Genomic DNA, 12,463 nt, shown 5'->3' with positions numbered 1-12,463 from the left:
CTTAAGTGGTAGGCAATACCTTATTTAGTAGTGAAACATTGGCTGAATTTATTTAACTGCTTTTTTACACTTTATTTATTTACGCTATTTATTTATTATACGCTTTATTTATTTAGCGTAAATAAATAAAGTGTATTTACGCCACAGCGTAAATACACTTTATTTATTTACGCTATTTATTTATTATACGCTTTATTTATTTACGCTAAATAAAGTGTAAATATTTACACTTTATTTGCGAGTAAATAAAGTGTCATGTCATAACAAGAAAGTTAAAAATTAGTTTTACATTTTATCATGTGAAAAATGTTCGTGTTTACTGAGACAGTTTCTCATACCAACGAGTTTTATATGAGAAACTTTCTGTTGGTGCTTAAACGTTGGTTAAATGTTTCTGTGAAATAGGGATTTTAGCACGGCAGCCATATTGGATGCTAAACTGGGCAAAGAGTTCAACAGCAGGCTCGTTGGTAACTACATTTCCCACAATGCCCTGCTGCGGAGTGAGGTCACGTGGGTCGTAGACACCGGTGTCAGCAGAGTTTGTTTGACAGCAGCGAACAGTGCATTTAAAGTTTCGTCGTGATTTTCTTCCTTCTCGCTGCTCCTGGACCGAACCTCAGGTCAGTTTGTTAGCAAACGGGAACCTCGAGGGTAAAGTTTTAGTTTCTGCTTCAATTTTAAATGGTGGCCTGTTTTTAAAAGAGAAATTAACTGGTTCCAATGCCGAATGGCTCCGTCTATTTGCTGGAAATCAATGACAGAGACAGCTAGAGTGACAGAAAGTTCAAGTTAATAATGTGTTTACTTTGTGGTCATTAGTGAAACTGCTGCTGATCGTCAGTGTAGCTCATTCTGAGCTGCTTCTATTCCAGTATTGCTCTACGTTAATCGCTTTTCTGCGGTTCTGCTCCAGGCGGTAGTCGGCCATGACTCCGCCGCCGCCTCTGTCCGTTGGAGGAAGAGGAAGAGGAAGGAGCTGATGATGAGGAGGGTTAGGGTGATGATGACATGCAGTTAGCTGGCTGGCTGGCGGACGGATCGGACCGGGACCCGGGCGGAGAGGCTCCAGCATGCCGCGAAGGAAGCAGTCCCACCCGCAGCCGCTCAAAGGTGAGTCTACCTGCGGCTCAGCGCCGCGCCGCGCCGCGCCGTCCGCGGAAATGCCTCCGCGCAATGAGGAAGTGTCTGCCCGGACCGGACCGGACCGCTGTTGCTCCAGACCGGAGGCTTCAACAGGGATCAGGGCTGGTCTGACTGGTTGAACTGGTCTGACTGGGCTGGAGGCTCGAACCCCCCCCCCCCCATATCTGCCACTGAGGAAGACTACTGCTCTTCCTCAGGACGCCTTATCTCATCCTCCTCTCTGCTTCCTGCCTCCACTTCCTGTCCTCCGTCTGCCCCCCTATCCTTCCTGCTCACCAGTCACACCAGTTAGACCAGTGGCGGCTCTGAATCTCAGCTTTTCAGTGGATTGACCAGTAAAGAGCCAGACCCGTTTACTGTGGTTCCGCTGGACTTGGTTCCCCTCAGCTGATCCGAGCAGCAGCATTGGTCTCTGGTCTGGGCTCCTTAACTCCAGAATTCAATCTGACCTCTGACCTCTGGGTCCTGTCTGCAGTCGGGTCTGAGGCAGCGGCGCCGTCCGACCCCAGCGGCTCGGTTCTGGAGAGTGACTTCCTGCTGGACGGGGACGGAGACGGAGGGACGGGCTGGACGGTGGGAGGTTTCCATGGCGACAGGAGCTCCTCTCTTCCTGCAGCGTTGTGTCTGGAGCCCGCAGCACCAGCAGCCTCCGCCGTGCCGTCCCTGCTGTGCTGCCAGGGCTGCGGACTGAGCCTCGGTAACAAAATCACTGTTTATGGTTTGATAGTTTCTATTCATTTTTATTTATTCTCACATTTATTTGTTTTTATTTCATTTTTTTTGTTTGTTTTTATGTGTTTTACTCTTATTTTAATTTTGTTTATACTTAAGTAAAAATATACTACAAAATATACTATATATGTAGTATATATAATTTTGTAGTTTTTTTATTTTATTTCTTTTATTTATGCGTAGTTTATATTTTCATTTATTAATTTAATTAAAATTTTGCATAGTTTATTTTAAATTATTACATTAAAAAAATTATCTTGCGTTTTAGCCATTTTAATGTGTCATTGCAATTTAGTTTAATTTTATTTTTTATTTATTTTTCTTGTGTTAAGTTTAAATTTTGAAAAAGTTTAATTTTCGTCTGACTCGCTCTGCGTTTTCCTCCAGGTGTGGGTCTGGCTCTGGGGGCGGAGCTTTACTGTCTGACCTGTGAGCAGCGGAGCTCCGCCCCCCCAGCCATCAGGAGGCGGAGGTCGGCCAGTGGGAGCAGCACCCCCTGCAGGCTGTTCTCGTGCTCGCTGTGCACCTTCACCTCACGCTACTCCAACCACCTGAAGCGTCACATGACCGTCCACGATGGCCGCAAGCCGCACCGCTGCCCCGTCTGCCCCTACGCCTCGGCGCAGCTCGTCAACCTGCAGCGCCACCTGCGCACCCACACCGGGGAGAAACCCTACGGCTGCACCCAGTGCAGCTACGCCTGCAGCTCCATGGGCAACCTGCGGAGGCACCAGCGCATGCACGCGCAGGTGGCGCCGCAGGAGGAGGAGAGGAAGCCGAGGAGGAGGATGAAAGGCAGAGAAGGTAAAGCCTAACACTTCCAGTCCTACATTTACCATCATGCAGCTGGGTGACCTGCTGCCAAGTGTTCAGGATCATGCTGGGCGATCAGAGGAAGAGGAAGTGAGAGAGTTTGAGGACGGAACCAGTAGTAAAGCTAAACTGATGGAGGGAAACGCCTCACAGCTGCATCAGCTGATGGGGGATCAGCAGGGGTCAGTGGGGTCGGCGGGGGTCAGTGGAGGACAGTGGGTGTCAGTGTGGTCAGCCTGTTCATACTGAGCTATATCTGCATCACAGAAGCTCTTAAAGGGCTGGCCGCTGCAGAATGCTTGATAAAATATTCATATCTGATTCAGAGATGAAATGTTGTTGAACATCTCGTCTCCTTCAGCTCCTCCACGATTTGTTTGATTTTCACTGATTTTTCTGGAGCTAATTTAAGAATATTTAATTTATGTCTGACATTAAATGTATCTTTTCATTAATAAGAATAATTTTATTTCTAACACCCTTTATATCTCTGATTTGAATCTCATATTGATCACTCCCCGTATTGATCAGGAAGTCTGGCTGAGCAGTAAAAATACTTTAGCTTTTCACCATATTACTGACAATTTGTAATAAACTCTCAATGATGCATTAGCATGAGAAATTGCAGACTGCAATTGCAGAATTTCATATTTTTGCATGAATTCCTGTGACAAACTGCAGGGACTGATAGATGTGATGTGGCTCTTTATGTGGGCCCCTTAAAGAGCTGAGGCTGGCCGGTTTTGGCCCCCAGCTGGTCTAGTAGAAACCGTCAGACATTTTTCTTCTCTGCCGTCATCAGAGCTGCCATTGGAGGACCACTCTTACCTGCAGACAGCAGGGAGTGCTGGTCCTGACTCTGCCCCCGGCCCTGACTCCGCCCCCGGCCCTGACTCCGCCCCCGGCCCTGGCCTCGCCCCCCTGCCGGCGCTGCTTGTCCCGCTGTGCAGCCTGACCCTGGAGGGGGGGGCAGAGGTCCAACCTGAACAGGTGAGTTCCTGTCTTAACTTCTCACTGGGGGTTTCCATGGCAACAGCAAGCAGCTGAACGCTTTGCATTGTGTGACGTTTTCTGACTGGCCCTTTAAGAGCCGGCCAGTCAGAGCAGGAACCCAGAGTTTCTTCTTCTGTGGTTTGAGGCTGCAGGATGGTAAATAAATAAACCGCATTAAGTTATAATTCAGTTCTAGTTTCTGTTTCCACTTCTAATATGGAAACATCAGGAGTGAAACATGTCAGTCACTTCCAGTTCGATTATGTTCAGTCAGAAGGAAACTTTTCAAACAGACCAGAAATTAAAACCTTTAAAACGATTCAGACCATTTCCATCGCTGATTATCAAATTAATTTCTATTCATAATGTCTTTCATAACATTATCATTTAGTTTATAACATGAAGATTTAATTTATAACATCATTTAGTTTATAACATTATAATTTAGTTTATAATATAGTTCAGATTATGACAGTTTAGTTTATATCATAGTTTAGTTTATAACATGAAGATTTAGTTTATAACTATCATTTATTTTATAACAGTTTAGTTTATAACATTATAGTTTAGTTTATAACATGAAGATTTAGTTTATAGCATAGTTTAGATAATAACATGAATATTTAGTTTATAACATAATTTAGTTCATAACATGAAGATTTAGTTTACAACATAGTTTAGTTTATTACCGTTTAGTTTATAACATAATTTAGTTTATAGCATAGCTTAGTTTATGAGATAGTCTAGTTTATAATATTATAATTTAGTTTATGACAGAGTTTAGTTTATAACATAATTTAGTTTATAGCATAGCTTAGTTTATGAGATAGTCTAGTTTATAACATTATAATTTAGTTTATTACCGTTTAGTTTATAACATAATTTAGTTTATAGCATAGCTTAGTTTATGACATAGTTTAGTTTATAACATGATAATTTAGTTTATAACATCAGAATATCTGATCAGACTCCGATGTCTCTTCTTCTCCTGGCCGGCTGATTAATTTCTGTCTCATTATGTTTGTTTGTTTCAATATCTTGTTGTACCAGATTGACCTTTGACCTGGTGATTTTGGTTCCAGGTGCGCCCAGCTGGGGCCCAGCTGCGGCCCAGGGCAGCCCCCCGGCGCCTCCTGCCGCCCCGCTGCCCCGCCCCAGAGAAACCTCACGGCTGCCCGCACTGCGCCTACGCCTCCTCCCACCTGGACAACCTGCGACGCCACCTGCGGGTTCACACGGGCGAGAAACCTTTCCGCTGCACATCCTGCAGCTACGCCTGCGGCAACCTGGCCAACCTACGGCGCCACCAGCGCATCCACTCGGGCGCCAAGCCGTTCCGCTGCGCCGTTTGCGGCCATCGCTGCAACCAAAGCATGAACCTGAAGCGCCACATGCTGCGCCACACGGGCCGCAAGCCGCACGCCTGCGCCCGCTGCGGCTACGCCACCGCCCACTGGGACAACTACAAGCGCCACCAGAGAAAGCACGCCGTCGGGGGGGGCCGGGGGCCCGGGGCCCCGGACGCCCCTAGAGGTCACCTTGTCACCTCAGTTGGCCACCTGCTGTAACTCGGAGCGGCTTCACCGCAAACACCGTAGTGCCTGGACCCAAGAGGAAGCCAGGAAGCCTCTTCCCAAGTTCCTGCCAACTTCCTGCCTTTCCCAACAATACAAACATTCTCTTAATCTGATTTTAAAAGCTGCATACTGTTCTGCACTGATTTAAATAGGCTCAGGTCAGAGGTAAACTCAGGTGTGCTGCTGCACTGACTGCTTGGAAACAGCGTTCATGTTTCTACACTGAACTTCCTCTAAATGTTGATTTTCTGAAGATGATTTCTATTTTTATGTTTAAATTCTCTGATGTATTTTGTTCCTGTGCTGCCTGACTTCCTGTCTGCTGAGGTCACTTCCTGCCAAATAGTGACCCTGGGGATCAGTTAATAAACTTTAATCATCAGACAGTGAAGAATGTTTGGAGCCACTTTCAGCTCATTTATAAATAAACTTTACAAATTTCAGTTTTATTCAATTTGAGGTTGGGAATGTTAGCATCTGCTTTGTTCTGTCAACTCCTGAATAAAAATTAAAAAACATTTTTATGGTTTTTGTCTGTTCATATAAACGTTTATTCAAAGTTAAGTTTATGATTTATTTATTTAAAATGCAAATTAATGCGATTTGATGAAAAACCACCTGGACGAAGAAATTAATTTTCACAAACACTTTTTATATCTGTGACTTTTTTGACTTGGATAATTTTTAATAAGAGTCATTAAAATTGATTTATTATAAATAAACTTTTTATTTGACTGTAAAAATCCAAATTAAATCTTAGATTTATTGTAACTTGATAAAATGGATGTTCGTATTTCCTAGAGATTCACCTTTGTGTGGTGAGGCTGGTTTCGATGGAGACGGGCCTCCATGTTTTCCATTTCAGTGACGAGAAGAATTTAATGTTAGACAAACTAAAAACGATACACTGGGTTTTCCAGCTTCAGTTCAGGTGTTTGATGTTTCTCTAGAAAATAACCACAACTTCCCGTTTCTGCTGAGGAAACACCTGGTGGCCCGCCCACCGGTCCTGGGAGGTGGCCATGTTTGCTCCTCATGGAGCAGAGATGATTCCAGGCCTGGCTGACCCGGGAGCAGCCGGAGGCAGGAGGTTCTGCCCTGAGGTTCTGCTGAGGCCGAGCCAGGCCAGCTGGGCCGGCTGGGCGTGGCGCTGCTGCAGGCGTGAAGTGAGCATGCTCAGTGGGCCGTGACATCATCACCACATGGCTGCGCTGCATGCAAAGCAGCAAGAAGGTTCCCGTTTCACTCTGAGCTACAGAATCACAGCAAGACGAGCCGCAGAACAACGCAGTCATGGGCAAGGTGAGTGACCTCTGACCTCTGCTGGTTTACTGTCATTGGGCAAGGTGAGTGACCTCTGACCTCTGCTGGTTTACTGTCATTGGGCAAGGTGAGTGACCTCTGACCTCTGCTGGTTTACTGTCAATGGACAAGGTGAGTGACCTCTGACCTCTGCTGGTTTACTGTCAATGGACAAGGTGAGTGACTTCTGACCTCTGCTGGTTTACTGTCATTGGGCAAGGTGAGTGACCTCTGACCTGCTGGTTTCCTGTGATGCTGACCGTTTCCGGATCGCTTCGAACAAACGGTGTGGATCAGTTTTCTGACTGGTTTGGTTCCTTCGTGTCTCCAGATTAACTCGCGGCCGAAGCTTTTCCCCGGAGACATTGTGGAGTATCCCAGGAACAAATACTTCTCTCATTTTGGGATCTACTTTGGGGAACGGGACGGCGTTCCCTACGTGGCTCACCTGACCTGCAGAGGTTGGCTGCTTTCAGATTCATGATTTATGTTGAAAATATTTCCGTCTGTTGGATCTGAAACATTTCCTGTTTGTTTCCTGAGACGCTGCTGATCCAATGAAGCTGAAAAATGTTTCCATCAAAGTTTCAGGAACAGATGAAATCAAAGTTTTCCGACTGAAGCTGCAGAAACAGGAAACGTTTATGAGATGGATTTCTGCCATCCTCTTCTAAACTAAAATCAATTTTAGGAAGATTTTATTGGGCAGCAGAGACCCTCTATGTTTAGATCCATGGGTTAGAACGGCCTAGTCAAAGTCTAAAACAACTCAGCATGTCAGCTGAAGCTTTTTGTAAAAAAGTTTCAGTCTTAAAGTCAGCAAAAGGTTTCCTTTTGTCAGCTCAGAACAGGTGCCTGCCACACTTTTCAGATGAATCCATGTTTGATTTTTCTGTTTCTCATTAATGGACCCGGCTGATTTACTCTGATTTTATTTGGTAACATTCGCCAGACGCCGACACAAAGATCCCGCTGTTTGGCCGCGCCTTGAGGTCAGAGGTCAAGCTGGATCCTCTAGAGCTGCTGGGGAGTAAATACAAGGTAAAGCAGAGCTGGGGCCGCGGTGCCGGGCCGTCCGCGGCCCCACACTGACCCCATTTGGGCCCACAGGTCAGCAACATGCTGGACGGGTCACACTCCCCCAGAGACTTCCATTCGGTGGTGAAGCCCGCCATCGAGGACATGCTGGGCCGAGATGTGACCTTTGACATCCTGTTCCACAACAGCGAGCACCAGGCCACACTATTCAGATACGGAGTGAAAAAGTCCCAGCAGGTGAGCTGAGGGGGCGGGGCTTAATGGCTCTGTGTCTGGCGGTGGGGCGGGGCTTCAGTGGGCGGGGCCTAACGGCTCTGTGTCTCCTGCAGATCGAGCTCGTCTATGAACACATCATGCCGTCCTGGAAGAAGCTGTTTGAGGAGAAGAAGCTGTGAGCCATGCTGCCACTAGAGGGAGCCGTCTCCTCATGTCCACCTGAAGCTGCACTTCCAACCTCGTCCTTCCACTAAACTTTCACACGCTTTAGAAATACTGCTCCTCTCCTTTTCTGTCCTTTCATGGTTCGTTGTCCGACTGAAGAACAAAAGTGAATTTTTTAAAATTTTAAATTAATCACATTGTTACAGAGAAAGTATTTTTTACTTCCATATTAACAGTCATGATGTCAGATTAGCAAAAAGATTTAGTTTCAATTTAACATTTCCAGAAATGTTTAAAAAGTTTCTGTAATTTTTTCTAGATTGTAAAATATTGAGATTTTCTGATTTCTTTAAATATTTTGCTTTACATTTTTAGAACATGTTTTTATATCTGTAAACATGCATTTTTTTCTTTTTAAAATTATTTGTAAGGTCTTGATAATGTTTCTTTAAAATGACATTTTATATTTTAAAATCTAAAATTCTCCATCTTGATTTTGAAGCTGAAATCTAAACACCATGACAAATGTGTTTGAATCATGTTGAAATGTGTTGAATCATGATCAGCAGAAAGCTTCCTGTTTACTGTACATTCTGAGCACAATAATTGATTAAAAGTCAAATTGAATCATGAAGACTTTGGTTTTTAATTGTCAAATCTTTAGTTTTTATTCATTTAAATCTCTTTGCTTCTTCTTCCGTCCATTTTCTCCTTGTTTTTCTTTAAACTTGTTTGCATCCTGTTCTCATTCCTTCCTAACACTTCCCTCCGTTGTAAAACCTGAAATGCAACTTTGGTCATGTTCCTGCGTCACAGTTTGGGCGCCAGCAGCTCGCCGCCTGCCGGTCCTCCGCCTGCCGGTCCGTGCGTCTCTCTCAGCCACGATATCAGGATGTTGTTGGTCTCTGCCGGTTTGTCCATCTGCGTCCAGTGTCCACAGTCCTCGATGTGTCCTCTGCTCAGATTGGGGACCTGCAGGGAAACACGGACCTGTGACCCCATGACCTGTCGGCTCCGCGCCGCCGCTTTCCGGACGCGTTGCTTACCAGATCCTCCATGCCGTGAGACATCGCCGGCAGCAGGACGGGGTCTTTCTCTGCCGTCACCATCAGCGCTGGCATGGCAATCTGGAAACAACATGGCGGCGTCAGGACGATCAGAAACCAAAACTCTCTCAGACCAGGAGGAGTCCGGTTCCAGAGGAATCCGGTCCGAATTTTAGATGGTTCCCGGCTCCAGCACACCTGCAGCTCATCCACCTGCTCTGATGAGGCTCCGGGTGAGCGCAGCAGGGAAACATTTGGTGGAGAAGCTGAACTATGATGCAACTCATTAGAAAAGGTTGAAAACAACTTGAAAGATAAAAATCTTGAAATGTTGCTTTCACATCACCTGGTTGGAATCTGCTTTGACTTCATGTGTAGATCAGTGTCTCTATAAGGACATAAGATCTGCTGTTTTTAAGGTCAATAAATGATCAGACTAAATAACTTAAACATAAGTTATGGTCAGCTAATGACTCGGACTATAAACTGACTTTATTTTGGGGCGCTCAGTAAGGTTTGGATCAAACCAAGTTATTGATTTAATGTCAGGAGATGAATAGTGTTAAACTTTACCCTCTGTAACTCCAAGCCTGAAAATATTCAGAACTTTGAGAAAATATAAGAGCTGAGGGTGTTGTTGTCCTTTTGGATAAATTGTGTTTATGGGATGTAAATGAATGCATTGCATGTGAATTGTTTGAGTTTTAACAGATGGGTTGCATTCAAACATTCCTGTTATCCACATCATGCAGAAAACTCTTAATTTCCTCTTCAGTGTAAGAACGTTGCACTGTTTGTGTCCAAGCTTTATTTCAGCCTGAAGGACGTTGATGTGAGCCATGAGAGACTCCAGCTGCTCCAGTCTGTCACCAACCTTCCCAGTGGGCTGTGAACACATCCACTTCCAGTTGGCCTGGTTGTTTCGGTACCAGTTCAGCGGTCCCCTGTTACACAACATGGAGGAGAAACGTCAGGCTTCAGTGGATCCAGTTAATCATCAAATCTCTGGACTCTGATTGAGCCTCACCTGAAGCCGCTCCCTCTGAACTGACCAACGTAGTAGCGCAGGTCGGCCTCAGTTAGCATTGAGCTGCGAGGAATCTGCTGTGGCAGACCCACAAACAGCCCGCCTGGGGAGACAGACCCAACCAATCAGCACAGACCCAACATGGACCAACCAATCAGCACAGACCCAACAGGAACCCAATGTTGACCTTTAACCTGTCCCTTATTAAACCAGCAGATGTCCTCACCTCGAGCGCAGACCCCCGATGTGCTAAGAGCCGGACGACCTGCCTGAGGAAACATGTCTCATCAGAGTTGATGGATCTGTCCTGACCGGACTCTGCCTGGTCTGGATCTACTCACGGCTTCACGGCTGCTGGAAAAGAAAATCTTGAATGTTCTCTCCAAGTCGTTCTCCAGCTCGGCCTCGGCTACTCCCTGGAACAAAGACAAAGTCTGAAAGCTGGAGGAAGGCACGTTCGTTCAAACACTTCATCCTGACTTTAGGTGGAGCTTAAAGTTAGTTTTCTAAAACTTTCTTAAACTGAGAAGAAAACGATCAAATTAAACAAAGCAGAGTTGGAGAGCACCAACTGTGATCTACTTTACTCTCACACAGCAAAAGGAAACAAAACAAAGTCCTTAAAGGAGTAAAATTGTCCTAAAACCAATATCAGTTTACCTAATGTCTGATCAAAAGTAAGATAGGTTTTTAAATAATTTAGAGCAGATTAAAAATAGTCCAGATTAAAACATTTAAATGCCTGTTGATGCTCAGCATTATGTTTTCACTAGTTTAACTTATATTTAACGAAGCGCAGTTCATATCAAACTACACAATCTGTATCCTAAACTATTTATTTCAATACAATTAAATCCAATTACTCTAATTTCATTTAGTTACAGCTCAACACAGATTTAGGAAATCAATGAATGCTCATCGGCAAAAGGTTGTTTTTCTGAGGATTTTGGTTTTGACACCAAAGTTCTTTACTGAATAAACTTTAAAATCATAGAGCGAAATCTTCAGCCGTTTATCCCGCTTCATTGATGAACAGCTCATATCAGATAATAAACGGGCGTTCCTCAACCAGACTATAACTCAACCTGTTAAAGTCAGAATTGCATATATTTGTTGTTTTGTGCACTGACAGCTGGAAATGTTGTTGGGAAGAACTGGTCCAGAGATCCAGCTCTGGTTCTCCCAGTGAAGAAAACACTTACTGGTTTCTGGAAGTAAATCTGGTAGTCAAAAGCGGGCAGAGCCTTTAGTTTCTCTGAAGGCGGTTTCGAAGGGTCCGGTGGGAACAGGGGAGTATTCAGAGACGCTACCGCCCTTCACGGAAATTACATATTTTACTTAAACTTTCCAAATATCGCTAAACGTCGGTAACTCAGAGTTTTTACCTGATTCTCTCTGGAAAATACCGGGCCATAGTCCAAACCAGGGCACCGCCCCAGTCGTGACCCACAAGGGTGACCTGTGGTATGGACTTGGAGGACCAGAAAGACAAGTCACTTGTGATGAAGATTTTTATTAGGGTCATTTATTTCTTACCATTTTGTCCATGAAGGAGATTAGATCCTGCAGACAGAGAAATGCATAAAACTCTCCAGATTTAATTCTGTCACATTTTAACATGTTGATGAAATTCAGACCTTGCAAAGCTTCTCCTGGGAATATTCCTCAATGTCTGCAAGGGAACATTTACCAATCATAAAACTACAAACAGTGAGGTGGAAAATGTTTCAGGGATGTATTTGTGTGTGTGCCCACCAGGGGGTGCTGTGGATTCGCCGTATCCCTTCATGTCCAGAGCCAGGACCCTGAACCCGGCGGCAGCCAGAGCGGGAATCTGCCAGAGAGGAAGCAGGTGTGAAAACACGACACATCACCGCCGCTGCCTTAATGGGAGGCTCACCTGGTACCGCCAGGAGTACCAGCTCTCTGGGAAGCCGTGGCACAGCAGAACCGGCGGCCCGGAGCCCATCTCCACGTAGTGGGTCCGAACACCAGGCTGAAATCACAGCACTAATTATTCTGTCTCTATAGGCTTGATCATTGGCTGGCAGAGGAGGGTCATTACTCTGATGGTGACGTGTCCATGAGACACCTGGTCAGGGCTGCAGGCGATGGGAGGACTCTCTGCGCCAACAGCCTGCAACAAACAATGTTTCAGCTGACGTCACAAAGATTCAGGTTCTTCCTGTTAAGGATCAGTTCAATATGAACATGTTGAAAGTTTCGCATCGTCTCATTACGGCCATAAATGGTTTATATGAACAGTGGTACAAATTCATTGAGTTTGAATTTTCTTAAATTGGAGTCATTTCTAAACGATGCATATTATTCAGACATGTCTTCACTTCTTCAGAGCAGAAGAGCCACAGAAAGACGCATCAGTGCTTTTCCTTTGGCCACGCCCCCCA

General features: G+C 45.1%; 2 protein-coding genes and 1 long non-coding RNA gene across 5 annotated transcripts in view; 1 reads left to right on the top strand and 2 right to left on the bottom strand.

Moving 5' to 3' along the window:
* LOC106949513 (uncharacterized) overlaps positions 1–167 on the bottom strand; it is a 21,567-nt gene extending 21,400 nt beyond the window's left edge. The window contains exon 1 of the long non-coding RNA XR_001425396.1: positions 157–167. This is a non-coding gene — a long non-coding RNA (uncharacterized LOC106949513). The remainder of the gene's footprint in view (positions 1–156) is intronic.
* A 305-nt stretch (positions 168–472) lies between these two features.
* znf513b (zinc finger protein 513b) lies at positions 473–5,779 on the top strand. Of its 2 annotated transcripts, none has more exons than XM_015035779.1 (6): positions 473–623; positions 917–1,113; positions 1,622–1,843; positions 2,266–2,682; positions 3,494–3,681; positions 4,767–5,779. In XM_015035779.1, the coding sequence occupies exons 2-6, from the start codon at positions 1,074–1,076 to the stop codon at positions 5,250–5,252; spliced, it is 1,353 nt and encodes a 450-aa protein (XP_014891265.1). In that variant the 5' UTR covers positions 473–623; positions 917–1,073; the 3' UTR covers positions 5,253–5,779. The 2 variants fall into 2 exon arrangements, with proteins under 2 accessions (XP_014891265.1, XP_014891266.1); XM_015035780.1 differs by having other exon boundaries at positions 876–1,113.
* Positions 5,780–8,606: 2,827 nt separating this feature from the next.
* ephx2 (epoxide hydrolase 2, cytoplasmic) overlaps positions 8,607–12,463 on the bottom strand; it is a 9,336-nt gene continuing 5,479 nt past the window's right edge. For both annotated transcript variants that reach the window (XM_015035772.1, XM_015035774.1), the window contains 13 exons: positions 12,121–12,192; positions 11,956–12,051; positions 11,811–11,889; positions 11,693–11,727; positions 11,592–11,618; positions 11,441–11,526; positions 11,258–11,369; positions 10,397–10,471; positions 10,282–10,324; positions 10,056–10,158; positions 9,903–9,972; positions 9,029–9,109; positions 8,607–8,954 (listed from right to left, as the gene is read on the bottom strand). In XM_015035772.1, coding sequence (XP_014891258.1) covers positions 8,793–8,954; positions 9,029–9,109; positions 9,903–9,972; positions 10,056–10,158; positions 10,282–10,324; positions 10,397–10,471; positions 11,258–11,369; positions 11,441–11,526; positions 11,592–11,618; positions 11,693–11,727; positions 11,811–11,889; positions 11,956–12,051; positions 12,121–12,192 — 1,041 coding nt within the window. In that variant the 3' untranslated portion in view covers positions 8,607–8,792. The remainder of the gene's footprint in view (positions 8,955–9,028; positions 9,110–9,902; positions 9,973–10,055; positions 10,159–10,281; positions 10,325–10,396; positions 10,472–11,257; positions 11,370–11,440; positions 11,527–11,591; positions 11,619–11,692; positions 11,728–11,810; positions 11,890–11,955; positions 12,052–12,120; positions 12,193–12,463) is intronic.

The sequence above is a fragment of the Poecilia latipinna genome, unplaced genomic scaffold, assembly GCF_001443285.1.
Source record: "Poecilia latipinna isolate Pla-1442-1.1 unplaced genomic scaffold, P_latipinna-1.0 Scaffold348, whole genome shotgun sequence".
NCBI lineage: Eukaryota > Metazoa > Chordata > Actinopteri > Cyprinodontiformes > Poeciliidae > Poecilia > Poecilia latipinna.
Note: the sequence above shows the minus strand (reverse complement) of the source record. Positions and strands in the feature narration are given on the sequence as shown.